The sequence below is a fragment of the Podarcis filfolensis genome, assembly GCF_964270895.1.
Source record: "Podarcis filfolensis genome assembly, chromosome: 10".
NCBI lineage: Eukaryota > Metazoa > Chordata > Lepidosauria > Squamata > Lacertidae > Podarcis > Podarcis filfolensis.
In genome coordinates this window covers 55,393,161-55,406,475 of record NC_139612.1, presented here as the reverse complement: position 1 = coordinate 55,406,475, position 13,315 = coordinate 55,393,161, and the positions used below count along the sequence as shown (strand labels likewise).

Below are 13,315 nucleotides of genomic sequence, written 5' to 3'. Positions count from 1 at the left end.
GTATTGTTGAATTCTCCTCGTCTGTGAACTCAAGATCAAATGCCCTGAAATCCTGAAGGTAAGAGCCCTTCCCCAGAGAGTCATCACCACCCACAGGTGAAGCTAAGCGAAAAGGAACATTGCACTTACCTGATGAGCCAGTGATGTCCATAGCTTTAAGATTTCTGCATTTGATGACTGTGAGGGTCATCCTCCCTGCTGTTGGCAAATAACAAAGGGAAAACATGATCTCCCCCAAATCTATGCTTTCCTGAAAAAAACAAGCACAAACAAAAACATCGGTTATAACCGGAATGGGCCACCTTTTCCAACTTGAGGGACACATTCCTTCATGGGCAACCTTCTGGACGGGGGGACCTCCACGCCAGTGGTGGGTGGAGCAAGGGGCAACAGATGTGGTGAACATCAGGGCTGAGTCTACTCAGCATGCCCTGATTCTTGATCTTGTGTTGATCAGCTAGGAGTTCATGGACTCCACTGATGGCAAGAAGCCTGAATGCCTCCAAAATCCTGGGGTTGCCACTGAAAGGAGGAAACTGCTCCTGATGAAACAAGAAACTTGGGTAGGCACTGGAGAACAGGGGCAGGTCAACTATTTTGGGTGATTTGTAGGAGATTAGCCAGGGGGAGGCCAGGACTTTCTGCTTCCTCCAGTTGTTTAACAATAGCAACTGCAAAAAGAACCTGCGGGTGGGGGTGCTCGACCGCTGAAAGAAAGGTTTTCATGGGGGCAACCAGAAATGAATATTTGGGTGAAATGACTCTGAGCTCAGTTTTGGCAAATAATATAACATTTCTGTGCTGTGCTGGGATGTACCCTGCTCCTTAATTCTGAGTGTACGTCTCATCCCATCCCCTACACCACTACTTTGCACCTGGTTTGGGCTGGATGTTGATGATTTAGTAAAATCCCAAGGTAGAGCCCACATGTTTGAAGGCTGCAAACCTTAGATCAGGGGTGGGGGCCTGCTTTGCCTGTAGAAAGGCCAGGTTCGGTTCCTGGCATCTCCAATTAAGTGGATCATATAGAAGTGGTGCAAAATAATAAAAGGTCTCCACCCGAGACCCTGGAGACCAGGTGCCATCCAGAGTAGGCTGGGCTAGCTGGATAACCACTCTGACCTTTGTTACTAAATCTACAGAGAAAGCTTTGCTTGCTGCACACAGCAACTCATTTCCAGCTGAAAGGTTGGAGCTCTCAATCCGTGCTTCTTCTTTTTCCGCGAAGCGGCAAGGTTATTATTTAAAATTCTAAAAAGCAGTTCATTACCAGCAAATCAGGATACAGCCACAGTAAGCCACACACCATAATTGGCCTTGTGTGTCTCAGAGAGCTGAAGGCACTTGTACTAATGTCAGAAGGCAAGAACAGCAATAATGTTCAGCTGCATGCGTATTAGCAGGTCTCTAACGATAGTGTTCTATTTTAGAGGACAAAAGTCTTGCTCAAAATGAAGCACTGGATGATCCTTGAGGCTCTGTATAGGGTATGATGGCCTCACTCTTTTTTTCATGCTGGTGGGCCATTTTGATATTTTTAAAGAACCATCAGATGTAATTTTAAAGCTTTGCAATCTGAAGTATTTAATGCGATGCAGTATTTACTTAAGTCGCAGGCGTATCAAAGGATATGGAGAAAGCTGCAGTGTGGCATTGATTAAAGTTGCAACCCTAGCCTCTAAATGAGTAAGCTCCACTGAATTAAATGAGACTTACTTCTGAGTAGACCCTTAAATTCACAGCATTAGGTTGGGCTTACACCTATCTGTATGTTCTAGAACAGGCATATCAATGTGGCACCCCTATATATTTGAGGAGTTCTATCTATAACAAAGCTCTTCCCTTCTTTTTGTGTACCATTTTCTCCATATTCAGTTCATTGAACCACTGATGTAGTATCTCAGAGATGCTTAGAGCAGTGGCTGGGAACCTGTGGCTCTCCAAATGTTGCTGGAGTTTATTTTAAGAATAACCGAAGAGCAGCTCTTGGTGGCTACTGGTTGGCACTTGTCATTCTCCGCCTCCTTGAATGTGCCAGGAACAGCGTTGTTTCAGGGCATATGTGTGTGGTGGTGTCATTTTAAAAAGTGGTGGTGGTGAGGGACACCTTTTTCTCCCCCCAAAATGACACACTGCCTTCAGCATTTGAGGGTGAAGGGGAGAGGGAGGTGGCCATCAGTTAGTGATTGCCAAGAGGGATGTCAGCTAACTCCCATGAGAACTTGAGACCAAAAAATTCAAGCATCCTGATTTTGATCAGCTGGATCAAAATAAAGGGAACCATTTTAGGGTTGTATGAAATTATGTATATTGTGGAGAAATTTGGTAGGCCTAACTTCTCCCTCTGTCATAAAACTAGAACCTGGGGGGGTCATCCAATGAGTGAAAGTCGGGAGATTCAGGACAGACAAAACAAAGTACTTTTTCACACAATACTTCTTCATGGTGTGGAGAAAGTGGATAGGTATAACTAATCCCTCTCTTGTAAAACAGACAGTGTTTAGTTAAAGCAGTGGAATTTGTAGTGATGGCCACCAACTTGGGCAGCTTTAAAGGGGGATTCGACAAAATCATGAGGGTAGGGCTATCAATGGCTGCCTGTTATGATAATTGTGTACTACTACCTTGAGGATCAGAAAAAGTATGCCTTTTAAAACCATCTGCTGAGAGGAGAGGAGCCCATGAGCTTCTCAAAGGTATCTGGTTGGCCGATGTGAAAACTGAATGCTATCTGAACTAGCAGGACACTTATGTCTTATCTAAGATAGGACAGGTCTGAACACTCTGCTCCCAACTGTAAAGTGCAGGATATTTACCATCTTTCTATCTGGCAGTTATTGGTGTGGGGAAAGTATGCATCTGAATCTTAGTATATTGGTGAAATGATCTTTGTCATACAAAGTACAATGCTGTCGAATAATAATTCATGATCTCTTTATATCACGTATCACATTTTGAGATATGCTACTTACTGCAGTGGCACAATGGATGTCTTTCCATACTGTGGCCTCTCTAGAGAGATCGGAGACCTCAAAAAAGTTATCCAGAATGACTTCTCCAATCATATCATGTCTAGAAAATCTGTCAAAATCATATACACTGAAATGTAGTTTCCTGTTGCAAAGTTGATCATAGGCTACAGGAAACTGAAAGGTTTCATTGAAGACAGGGTTTAACGTCTTTCTGTGAACCCGTGTCTGAAACTTTTTTTTCCTGTCTGGAAGAAGGTAGATTTTCACATAGGGATCTGATGTACCAGTGAAGTCTTTAGCTGGTAGTTCCAAGGCTTTGACAATGGTAACCAAAAGCATCTCATTTTCATAATCATACTTAAGGGTAAAGTTGAGTTTCCCACAAGTTTTCACATCCTCTTTCTGGCCTTCTGAATCCACAGACTTCTGTTTATAAAGTTCCGGTTTTATCCTTCCAATGCTGGTAGTTGTCTCCCCTCTTTGTAAAACAGGATCTGTCCCCATGTTAAAATCAATGCTGGACACCTGCATTTGCCTTGGCAGATGCCTCCTGAAGGAATTGTGCCTGCATGCACAAAGACAAAGAAATTAACACTGATAATCTCAAAGGGAAAGAGAATAACTTTCATATAGCTAAAAATGAGAGGAGTAAATCAACCACTCACATTTAACAAGTTTCCATTATTGTTATAACTCTCTGGAGAGAACAATTACTAACAACACTAGGTAATCCAGGAAGATAATTCAATGATTCAGTTCAAGAAGAATGTTGACAATTTGGAAGACAACAACAAGCAGCAGCAGCAGCAAATACAGAGGAGAGCTACAAAAATTACAAAGGGTTTAGAAAGCAAATCCTGTTTGGTAGACTGAAGGGAATGGCCATGTTTAACCTAGAAAAAAGAATCTTGATGGAAATAGGGGTACCCTATTTCTGGTCAGTGTGTATTAGAGCAGCAAAAGGCAAAAACGAGAGTGTCAAGTTGCTCAAGAGAAGCTGAGACCCATGGCAGAGACCACCGAGGAATGCTGATATGTGACAGCAGGCATCAGCAAACTTTTTCAGCAGGGGGCCAGTCCACTGTCCCTCAGACCTTGTGGGGGGCCAGACTATATTTTGAAAAAAGAAGAATGAATTCCTATGCCCCACGAATAACCCAGACATGCATTTTTTTTAAAAAGGACACATTCTACTCATGTAAAAACACCAGGCAGGCCCCACAAATAACCCAGAGATTTTAAATAAAAGGACACATTCTACTCATGTAAAAACATGCTGATTCCCAGACCGTCCGTGGGCTGGATTTAGAAGGCGATTGGGCCAGATCCGGCCCCCGGGCCTTAGTTTGGCTACCCATGTGTGAGAGAATGTATTGGACATAGTCTGTTCCCACCTCACAGGCAATTGTTGGCTGCTACAAATGATAACCATTACAAGTGAATTAACCAAACAAGATCTCCAGGGACAAGGGTAAAAACCTGATTTTTTATTGTGTGGGTGGGATAAGTCCTGCCCTGCATAATCAATCACATGACAGGGCACGCATACACCATTTGAATGGCAATGCCCATTGACTTTAGGGGGGGCAGCCCCCTCAAGTATTTTATTGGGGTGTGTGTGTGAAGAGACCTTGGCCCCTAGGAGCTGGTTCCTATGTCCAGGGATGATGAGAGTTGCAGTTCAGTGACATTTAAGAATTCTGGGTCCAATTCATTAATAAGATGGTTATCCATATTCATTTGAAGCATTTCCAGAGACCTGATTGTGCCACAAACCCCACAAAGCTCCGCTGGTTGCTTGATGGTTAACAACCTAAAAGAGAGATGAAGCCTTTCTTTTTTAATATGCAGAAAAGGATGAGAATGGAAGCAGGAGATGATCAGTAGAGGGCAGGTTACAAAGGTAAATATTCCACTGCTGTTTAGCTGGATCTGAATTCAATAAGGCAGGGGGGAACAATGTTCAAGTGTTCTGTTGAGTACTTTGCCCTGGAGATTACATTGCTTAATTAAAACATTGTGTTTTTTTATTAAAAACCCACTTTTCTTTTTTTGCAAGAACAAAACCCTGTACTTTTTTATTTTTGCAAGGACATATATGTACTGTCATTAAGAGGCAGTTTGTCTGCATGTCCCCTGTTATCCATGCATGGGGAAGGTAGCTGTACCTGTTTAGCACTCTTCAGGTTCTCCATTTTTAGAGTGCACTGAAATAAAGAAGAGACCCAGCTGTGACACTCGCTCTTTCATACCGGGAGTACAAATTGTCCATGAGGAAACTATTGTGTTGTACTTCATGAAAAAGCACTCTTTCCATTTACACCCAGAGTGTCTGCTAAATGGAAAACCCTCAAGTACTGTAGCCATCTTTTGTTGAACAGGAATGTCAGACTGAACTAAGTGGAAGCCGCGCAGATGTAAGCCTGTTTACTCCCACTGTCTCTTCATCACATTTCATCTGAGCACTCTGACTGCATTCAGATGCAACAATCAGCTGTGGTTTATCAATATGTAAATGCACTCTGGGCTTATGCACCCATTTCATGTATTTATTACATTCGTATCCTACCCCAAGGATATTAAGGCAGTGAATATCCCATTTCTTCTCCCCGACAACAACCCTGTGAAGTAGCTTAGGTTGAGAAGGAGCGCATTTAGCATCCTGGAATCAAATATGTAATAATATTAGTTTAGTTATGTCTGTTTGTATAGTCAGGCTTGTGGAGGTAGCTAGGAGGGATTTATGCATCTTTGGCTAGCTGTAGCCTTACTTAGAATAGCTGGACATGACCTTTACCATTCATGCCCTAGTTACATCCATACTGAACTACTGCAATACCACTTGCTGGTAGCCGCAGGAGGGCAGAATGTTCTTGTGTTCAGGTCCTGCTTGAAGATTTCCCACAGGCATCTGGGTGGCCATTGTGAGAACAGGATGCTGGAGTAAATAGGCCATTGGCCTGATTCAGCCGGCTCGTCTCATGCTCTTATGTTCTGTGTGGCTGCAGAAGCTGCAGCTTGTCCAAAATGTTGCTCACGAACTGGGCCATAGAATGTTGAACCTATGCCAGGTATGTTTGCTGTCTGTTTCAAGTAACCAATCTGAAGGCTCATACTGAAGGGCTCCTTTGAAAAGTCCATGACAGCCCAGGGCCAGGTTACCCCCAGGACCACCGTTTGCCATGTGACCCTGACCAAGCCCTGAGAGTGGCACGAGAGGGCCTGCCCTCTGTCCCATCTCTGCTGAAAATATGATGGGCAAGTACAAGGGGTTTTTGGGTGCTGGTACTCAAATGATGGAATGGGGAGATAGAATCACAGAAGGTGGAAGAGACCACAAGGGCAATCTCTTCCAAGCCCCTGCAATGCCCCAGTGTGGGGCTCGTAGCCGTGATCTTGGGAGATGCAACAGGCTCATTCTCTTCCCGTTTTCAGCCAAGTAGAAAACTTAACACTCTGCTGTTTTAAGTTATCTTTGTTTTAGCCTGTTCACTTTTAACTTTTACCGATTAGGATTCTTTACAAATGAGACCAGCACTAACATGGTGCACTGTGGTGTGTTCGTGTTCACTGTTTCAGTCTCTCTATCATGGTCTGTTATACTCAATCCCATTCCCTCTCCCACTTGATTTACCATTCCTCCCCCTTTACAGTCAGCTGAGCAGACCCTCTCCTCATTGGGTCTAATTTTTGGACTTCTGCAAACTTACTGTTTCCCAAAGCCTGTGGATACCTTTTGTGCATGGACGGTGCTATATTTTCACGACATAAGCAACACTGGTGCCAACTCTACAGGGCCCTGGGTGCCTGGGGCCTTGGAATCAATGTCTGAGGCCATGTCAGGCTTCCTATGTGACTTCCAGCATTCATGAAGTCATGTGTGAGACCTCTGACATGAGCTCTGAGTCCCCGCAAAGCCTCGGAAGCACTGCTGCGGCACTCTGACATAATGTGACATCATGACGTCACATTACTTTGTGGGCACCATTGGCACCCATAATCTGGGGCCCAAGTCAGTGCCCCTGAGAAGCAACAGCATTCATGTCTGGACATTGGAATCATGAATATTTTGCAATAATAATAATAGTAGCAGCAGCAGCAGCAGAAGAAGAAGAAGAAGAAGAAGAAGAAGGTGATCTCTCAGTCTGAGCCATTGGAATGGGACAGACTATAGATTAAAATAGCAAAGGTCTTACGATTGTCTTTCTTTGATGGTGATATGGGAGGTGATTCAACTGCCACCTTCAAATATCTGAAGGGTTGTCAGATGGAGCAAGTTTGTTTTGAGCTGTTTTGGAGGGCAGGACCAATGGATTCAAATTACAAGAAAGATTAAAGAAGAACTTTCCAATGGTCAGAGCTGTTTGACAGTGGAATGGACTCCCTCAGAACAGACTCCTTCACTGGAGGTTTCTGAACAGACGGCCATCTGTCAGGGAGTCTTTAACTGTGGGTGGCTGCATTGCAGTTGGATTAGATGGCCTTTGGGGTACACCTTCCAACTCTTCAATTTTATGATTTTATATTGCCACAGTCATTTTCAGCTGCCTTGTTTCTGAAAGAGTAACCGTACATCTGTTCACCCCCTGCTTTTTCCTTTCAAAGGAATGTGAGATGTCTTTTCCAAGTTGCCAAATGCTCCGTTAAAATTCAAAACGCCCATTTCAAAATACAGAATGATGTAATCACTAAATTGCAATCTCCCTCTGCCATACCCTCCCATCTTTTGAAGTGCTGCAATGTTATATATACCACTAACTGTTATTCCCAGGCGGGTGTAATGTAAAGTGGCACTTTCGCTCTAGTAAGCCAATGTTCCGATGCCACGGCAGTTTGCACGGGTTCCGAGTCACAACATTTCAGTGATAGGGCTAATTGATGCGTTAATTATTTAAATGCGTCGTCGTTCCCATGGCAACATGGGAATGCTTTTCCGAGTCTGCAGGAACAATGGGCCTCCGTGTGACTGCTGCACCGAAGTATCAGAAGCGCGGCCAATTAGGTAGCTGGGATGCCGCAACGTTAATGGCTCACACCTGCTGCCCTGTTTTCCCAGGCTGGTGCACTGCACTCTGATTTGTTGTATTGCTCGGGGCACTGCTTCATCTCTCCGGCTCCCCGGGTGAATTAAAAAATGCAACCTTTGCCAGCACTTAGATTCTGGACTACAAAAGCCTTCAGACACCTGGCAACCTGGTTAAGGTTGGAAGCTCGTAGAATGGCAGCGAAGTTTCAATTCAGACAGTGGATTTTTTAAAATGGAAATTGGCTGCAGAGAAGTAACGGAAGAGAAAACAGCCAGCTGGATTCCTCCAGCAGGTTCTGTGCATCCCTAGTCACCCTCTACATACATTTGGAGGCACGCAGAAGACTAAATATAGTCAAACTGCCCCCACCCTTATCCAGGGACTTCCAATCTCTTCCCAACTCTCCACTGTTCCACAACTGTCCCTGCTCCCATTTCCCCTCCCTGCTCTTGCAAGTTCTATTGCCCAAAAATTTACTTGACAAATCTGATCTAGGAGACTCGGAGGGTCTCAGAGAGACAATCATGTCTGTGGTAGATGGGTTTTCAGTTTGCTTGCTTAGGATGGACCTGGTGGGAGTGCTTCTTGACCCCACATTTTCTTGGAATCAAAGGCGACCCACAGCATTTTCCTTCAGCTTCATCTGATTTGTTGGTTGTGCAAGGTAGACACACGGACTCAGTTTTGGGTGCTCTGAACCAGCATGGGAGCTCAAAACACTCACTTATATAGAAAGTTGCGCCATTCACAGTTTGAGATATGTTCCCATAGAGTTCTCTGTTCCTGTGCCAGGGCTGATTCACATGTGCATGTATATTGCTGATGGACTGTTTTCATGGATTTCCAGCTTACCTTTGTAGGTACCCTCCAAAGGCAGGTTAAAGCAAATCAATAAATTACAGCATAACCCCCCCCCCCCGATTTAAAATAGCAGATAAAGCAGATAGCAGCTGCTTATTTATTTAACTGCTGCATCAAGTGATGACTTCTGTCTGTCCATGAGTTACTACATGCTATTAGCCAAGTGATGAGACACCAGTAGTTGGCATGTGTAAACCAGGCATGTGTAAACCAGGCATTAGGTCAGGCATAGGCAAACTCTGCCCTCCAGATGTTTTGGGGCTATAATTCCCATCATCCCTGACCACTGGTCCTGCTAGCTAGGGAACATGGGAGTTGTAGTCCCAAAGCATCTGGAGGGCCGAGTTTGCCTATGCTTCCATTTGATCAAAGATAGCCCATGTAGTGTCCTTCGGATGTTGTTGAACTACAACTCCCATCTGCCACATCCAGCATGACCATTAGTTAGGAATGATGGGAGCTGAGCCCAGCAATAGCTGGAGAGCACATTGGTTACCTCTGCATTACATTGATTTCCATTCAGCTTCAACATGTGTAGAAATGCTTGAATGAGAGATGATTTACCGTATTTTTTGCTCCATAACACTCACTTTTTTCCTCCTAGAAAGTAAGGGGAAATGTCTGTGCGCGTTATGGAGCGAATGCCTACGGATGGTGGGGGGATCTGCTGCAGTCGTAAGCAGAGGATCCATGGTTCCCCTTCCTTCCCTCCTTCATGGCTCGCTTTGAAACAGCAAAGCGGGAGAAGAGCCGCTGAGTGGGGAGGAGAGAGGGACAGAGAGCCTGCTTGCTTTAAAGGAGCAAAGCGGGAGAGGGGAGGAGCCGCTTACACGAGTGTAAGCGGCTTCTGTCCGGTTGGCTCCTTTAAAGCAAGCAGGCTCTCTGTCCCTCTCTCCTCCCCACTCAGCTCGCTAAATAGCAGCAAAGTTTTTCATCAAGCTGGGGAGGAGGGAGAGAAGCAGAGCCTGCTTGCTTTAAAAGTGCAAAGCGGGAGAGGAGAGGAGCCTTCTCCTCTTAAACCCCTCGCCTGCATTATTAGCAGCATCCTTCTCCACACACCCCATGCGTGTTCCTTCTCCCCTTAAAACCCCTCACCTGCATTATTAGCAGCATCCTTCTCCACACCCCCCCACATGTGTTCCTTCTCCCCTTAAACCCCTCTCCTGCATTATTAGCAGCATCCTTCTCCACACACCCCACGTGTGCTCCTTGTCCCTTGAGTGCTTTTCCTTCCCTCCCCACCTAAAACGTGGTTACAAAGCACGGATCCACATGGATCCTCAGGATTTTTGCACTGGGTCACCCCAAATTCACCATCAGATCACATAGCATGTCCATGGCTACAGCTTGCACCAAAAAAATCACGCACCCACTGTTGCCTGGGGTCGCAGTGGTGCAAAAATGTGGTTACAAAGCATGGATCCACATGGATCCTCAGGATTTTTGCATTGGGCTACCCCAAACTCACTGTCAGATCACATGTCTGTGGCCACAGCATGAACCACAAAAATCATACATCCACTGTTTTGTTTAGAATATTTTTTTTTCTTCTTTTCCTCCTCTAAAAACTATGTGCGTGTTATGATCGGGTTCGCGTTATAGAGCAAAAAATACGGTAACTGACACGTTGACCTGGAATGTCTCTGTGTTGCCTCTGCATCTCTTTCCCTAATTCAAAACCTGCTTTCTTATACTTATAGAAATGGTAAGATTCTCACTCAGGAACTCCAGAAGAAATCTCCTTGATTGGTTAAAACAATCGAGTCCAACAAGTAGAACATATTCAATTTGCCTTGCTGAGCCCTTGGGCAAACCTTCAGCACCCCTTGAGAATATGTATTATTTGGTATCATTTGTTTTTAATCTTGGTTTTCTAATAGTTGCCATCCATTCTGATTTTCATTTAATCCTTCCTGGCTGTTCTATTAAGAGCAAGGACAAAGAAGTTCAGACAATTTGCCATTAATTATGGCTGCAATATTTTGCATGTTATTGCTTTTCACAAAGCCCGAAAACTCATTTTAACCTCCCTACCATTCTTTTTTTTAAAAATGCCTCTGCTAGTAATTGTATCTGGAGATTTTCCTTCCGTCTGGGTCAGGCTGGGGCTGCAAGTGGCTGAACCTGAATTCTGACATGGAAGGGTCTCTGGGGTCAGAGTACTAAGAAAGTCTTGCATCCAAAAAGCATATTGTATTATTCAGTTGAGCAGTTTCAGTGTATGCCTATGCTTGGACCCCATACTTCTAACCCACATTTCAGCATTGCGCAAGGAAGACCAGAGTTAGGATCCACTCCAAATTCCATGGATTAGTCTGTACAATAGGAAAACACAGATTGTGAGAAAACCTAATGACATTAAGGCTGGACATCATAAGATCCAGGGACAGTTGTATTATTAGGGAAATGGAGGCAATTGTCTCAGGAGGTAGTTGTGCCTCACTCCTGGCAAACTGGCATCTCCCTGGTCCACTGGCTTGGCCTGCCACCTCCTCCTTTAGAAAGGTCAAGGGAGTATTTACTCAGAGCAAGGCATTCTGGGCATTGTGGCTGTGAGGCTGCATGGTTTGCTACAGTGGCTAAAAATGATGAACAAAAGAAATGAACAAAAAGCCCATGTACTGCCACATACAGTGGTACCTTGGGTTACATACGCTTCAGGTTACATACGCTTCAGGTTACAGACTCCGCTAACCCAGAAATAGTACCTCAGGTTAAGAACTTTGCTTCAGGATGAGAACAAAAATCGTGCTCCAGCGGCGTGGCAGCAGCAGGAGGCCCCATTAGCTAAAGTGGTGCTTCAGGTTAAGAACAGTTTCAGGTTAGGTACGGACCTCTGGAATGAATTACGTAAGTACTTAACCTGAGGTACCACTGTATTATTGAAAGATTGGGAGGATTAATGCAAGACATTTCAGCACCTGAGGTGAAGTCGCCCTATGTGTGTTCCAGCAGCGGCACCTCCTCCTTCTGTTGCTCACCTCAGGGACCTTCTTGCTCATGTCTTGTTCTGAGGTACACAAGGTCCTTGTCGGCAGGCTTTTTTCAGAAAGCTCTTGCACCACCACTGCTATTGCAATGGCTAAAGCAGAGGTGGCTCTCTAGATGTTGTTGGACTTCAATTCTCATCAGCATGGTCAATGATTAGAGGTACTGGAAGCTGGGAGTCCAACAACTTCTGAAGGCCCATAGGTTAGCCCCTTCTGCTTTAATGTTTTACAATAAGCTATGAAACTTTAGAGAGGCGCTCTCCAGAACCCAGGGCATTTTTTTTTTTACCTTGGCTTTCAAAATACCTTGGTGTGATAGACAGGCCCTGAGTCAGCCTGCTGGCGACCCAGCAACCAATCAGAGCTAGTCAGAATGTCAGTTAATCATGAAGGACTGGTGAGTCAAAAATTCAGCACTTGACAGTTAAAGAGATAGGGGCATGCAGGAGAGGGGGGGCCTGTTCTGATAAGGATTAGGGGTCAGCTAGGCAGGGCAACCCAGTCTGATTCCCTGAGAGGAAAGTTAAAATCCTAGAAGGGGCTGTGAGAGTGTTTTGGTATAGGAATACTAGCAGCCATTCTAGGTGGAAATAGTCTATCCTGAGACTAGGGTGCTGATTAAGATTTTAACGTTTTTGGTGAAGAGTGTTTGCCTGATACGAAGCATTGTGCCTCACATGAAAAACCATCAAGCTTAAAATTTTCCTTGAGTGAAAATAAATAAAAGAACTAGCTTTGCATCAGAAGTGCTTCCACATTACATTGAACCTCTGAGTGGGGGATAATAAGTGAACACAAGACATTCTTCACTGGCTGCAATTTAATAAAGAAATACTACCACAAACAGTTAGAGCAGGCCTCTCTACTGTTGTTCACAGGGATAGTTTTAAACACCCAGAAAATTGGTCTCTTTACTGAGCTTCCATTTTCAGTGAGGGAGTCTGTCACATTTGGCTTCCCTTAGGTTATGCCCCTTGACTTGGGGAGGGACAACATTTGATGCTCTGCCTCAGGCCTCAAAATGTATTGGGCTGGCCACACCAAGGGTTGAGAGTCTTTTGCTCCTCACCTTCAAACACTCCACTCCTAAATTCACTTTATTTTTGGAGAAAACACTGTTGATCTCGCCTTGGTGCAGTGGATTAAGATACATTGCCCCCAAAGCACTTTCCTGCCATTAATGTCTGGTTCTCTGTGTCCCCCCTCCCCCACCATATCAACAAGGATATTCTTCAGCCTGCCATGGACTCTCAAGTGAAGCTAAATTGCACTCCGGAGATAAACAACAGCAAAGTGGAAATACTTATTCCGGTGTCATTTATTGCTTGTTGGGGATCCAGAGACTTGAAAAATGATTTCTTTTCATAAGCAGGCCCCTTCCTTAATAGCATAAAACATAAAGAGGATGTAAAGTGTTCCAATTAAGATTTCTCACATTCAACTCTCTCCGCCCCCCTCAGCTATA

The 13,315-nt window shown here is 44.5% G+C and overlaps 1 protein-coding gene across 3 annotated transcripts in view; it reads right to left on the bottom strand.

Moving 5' to 3' along the window:
* SYT10 (synaptotagmin 10) overlaps window positions 1-13,315 on the bottom strand; it is a 39,601-nt gene that overhangs the window by 9,614 nt on the left and 16,672 nt on the right. For all 3 annotated transcript variants that reach the window (XM_083572363.1, XM_083572362.1, XM_083572364.1), the window contains 2 exons: window positions 2,973-3,537; window positions 130-250 (listed from right to left, as the gene is read on the bottom strand). In XM_083572363.1, the coding sequence (XP_083428489.1) occupies window positions 130-250; window positions 2,973-3,537 (686 nt within the window). The remainder of the gene's footprint in view (window positions 1-129; window positions 251-2,972; window positions 3,538-13,315) is intronic.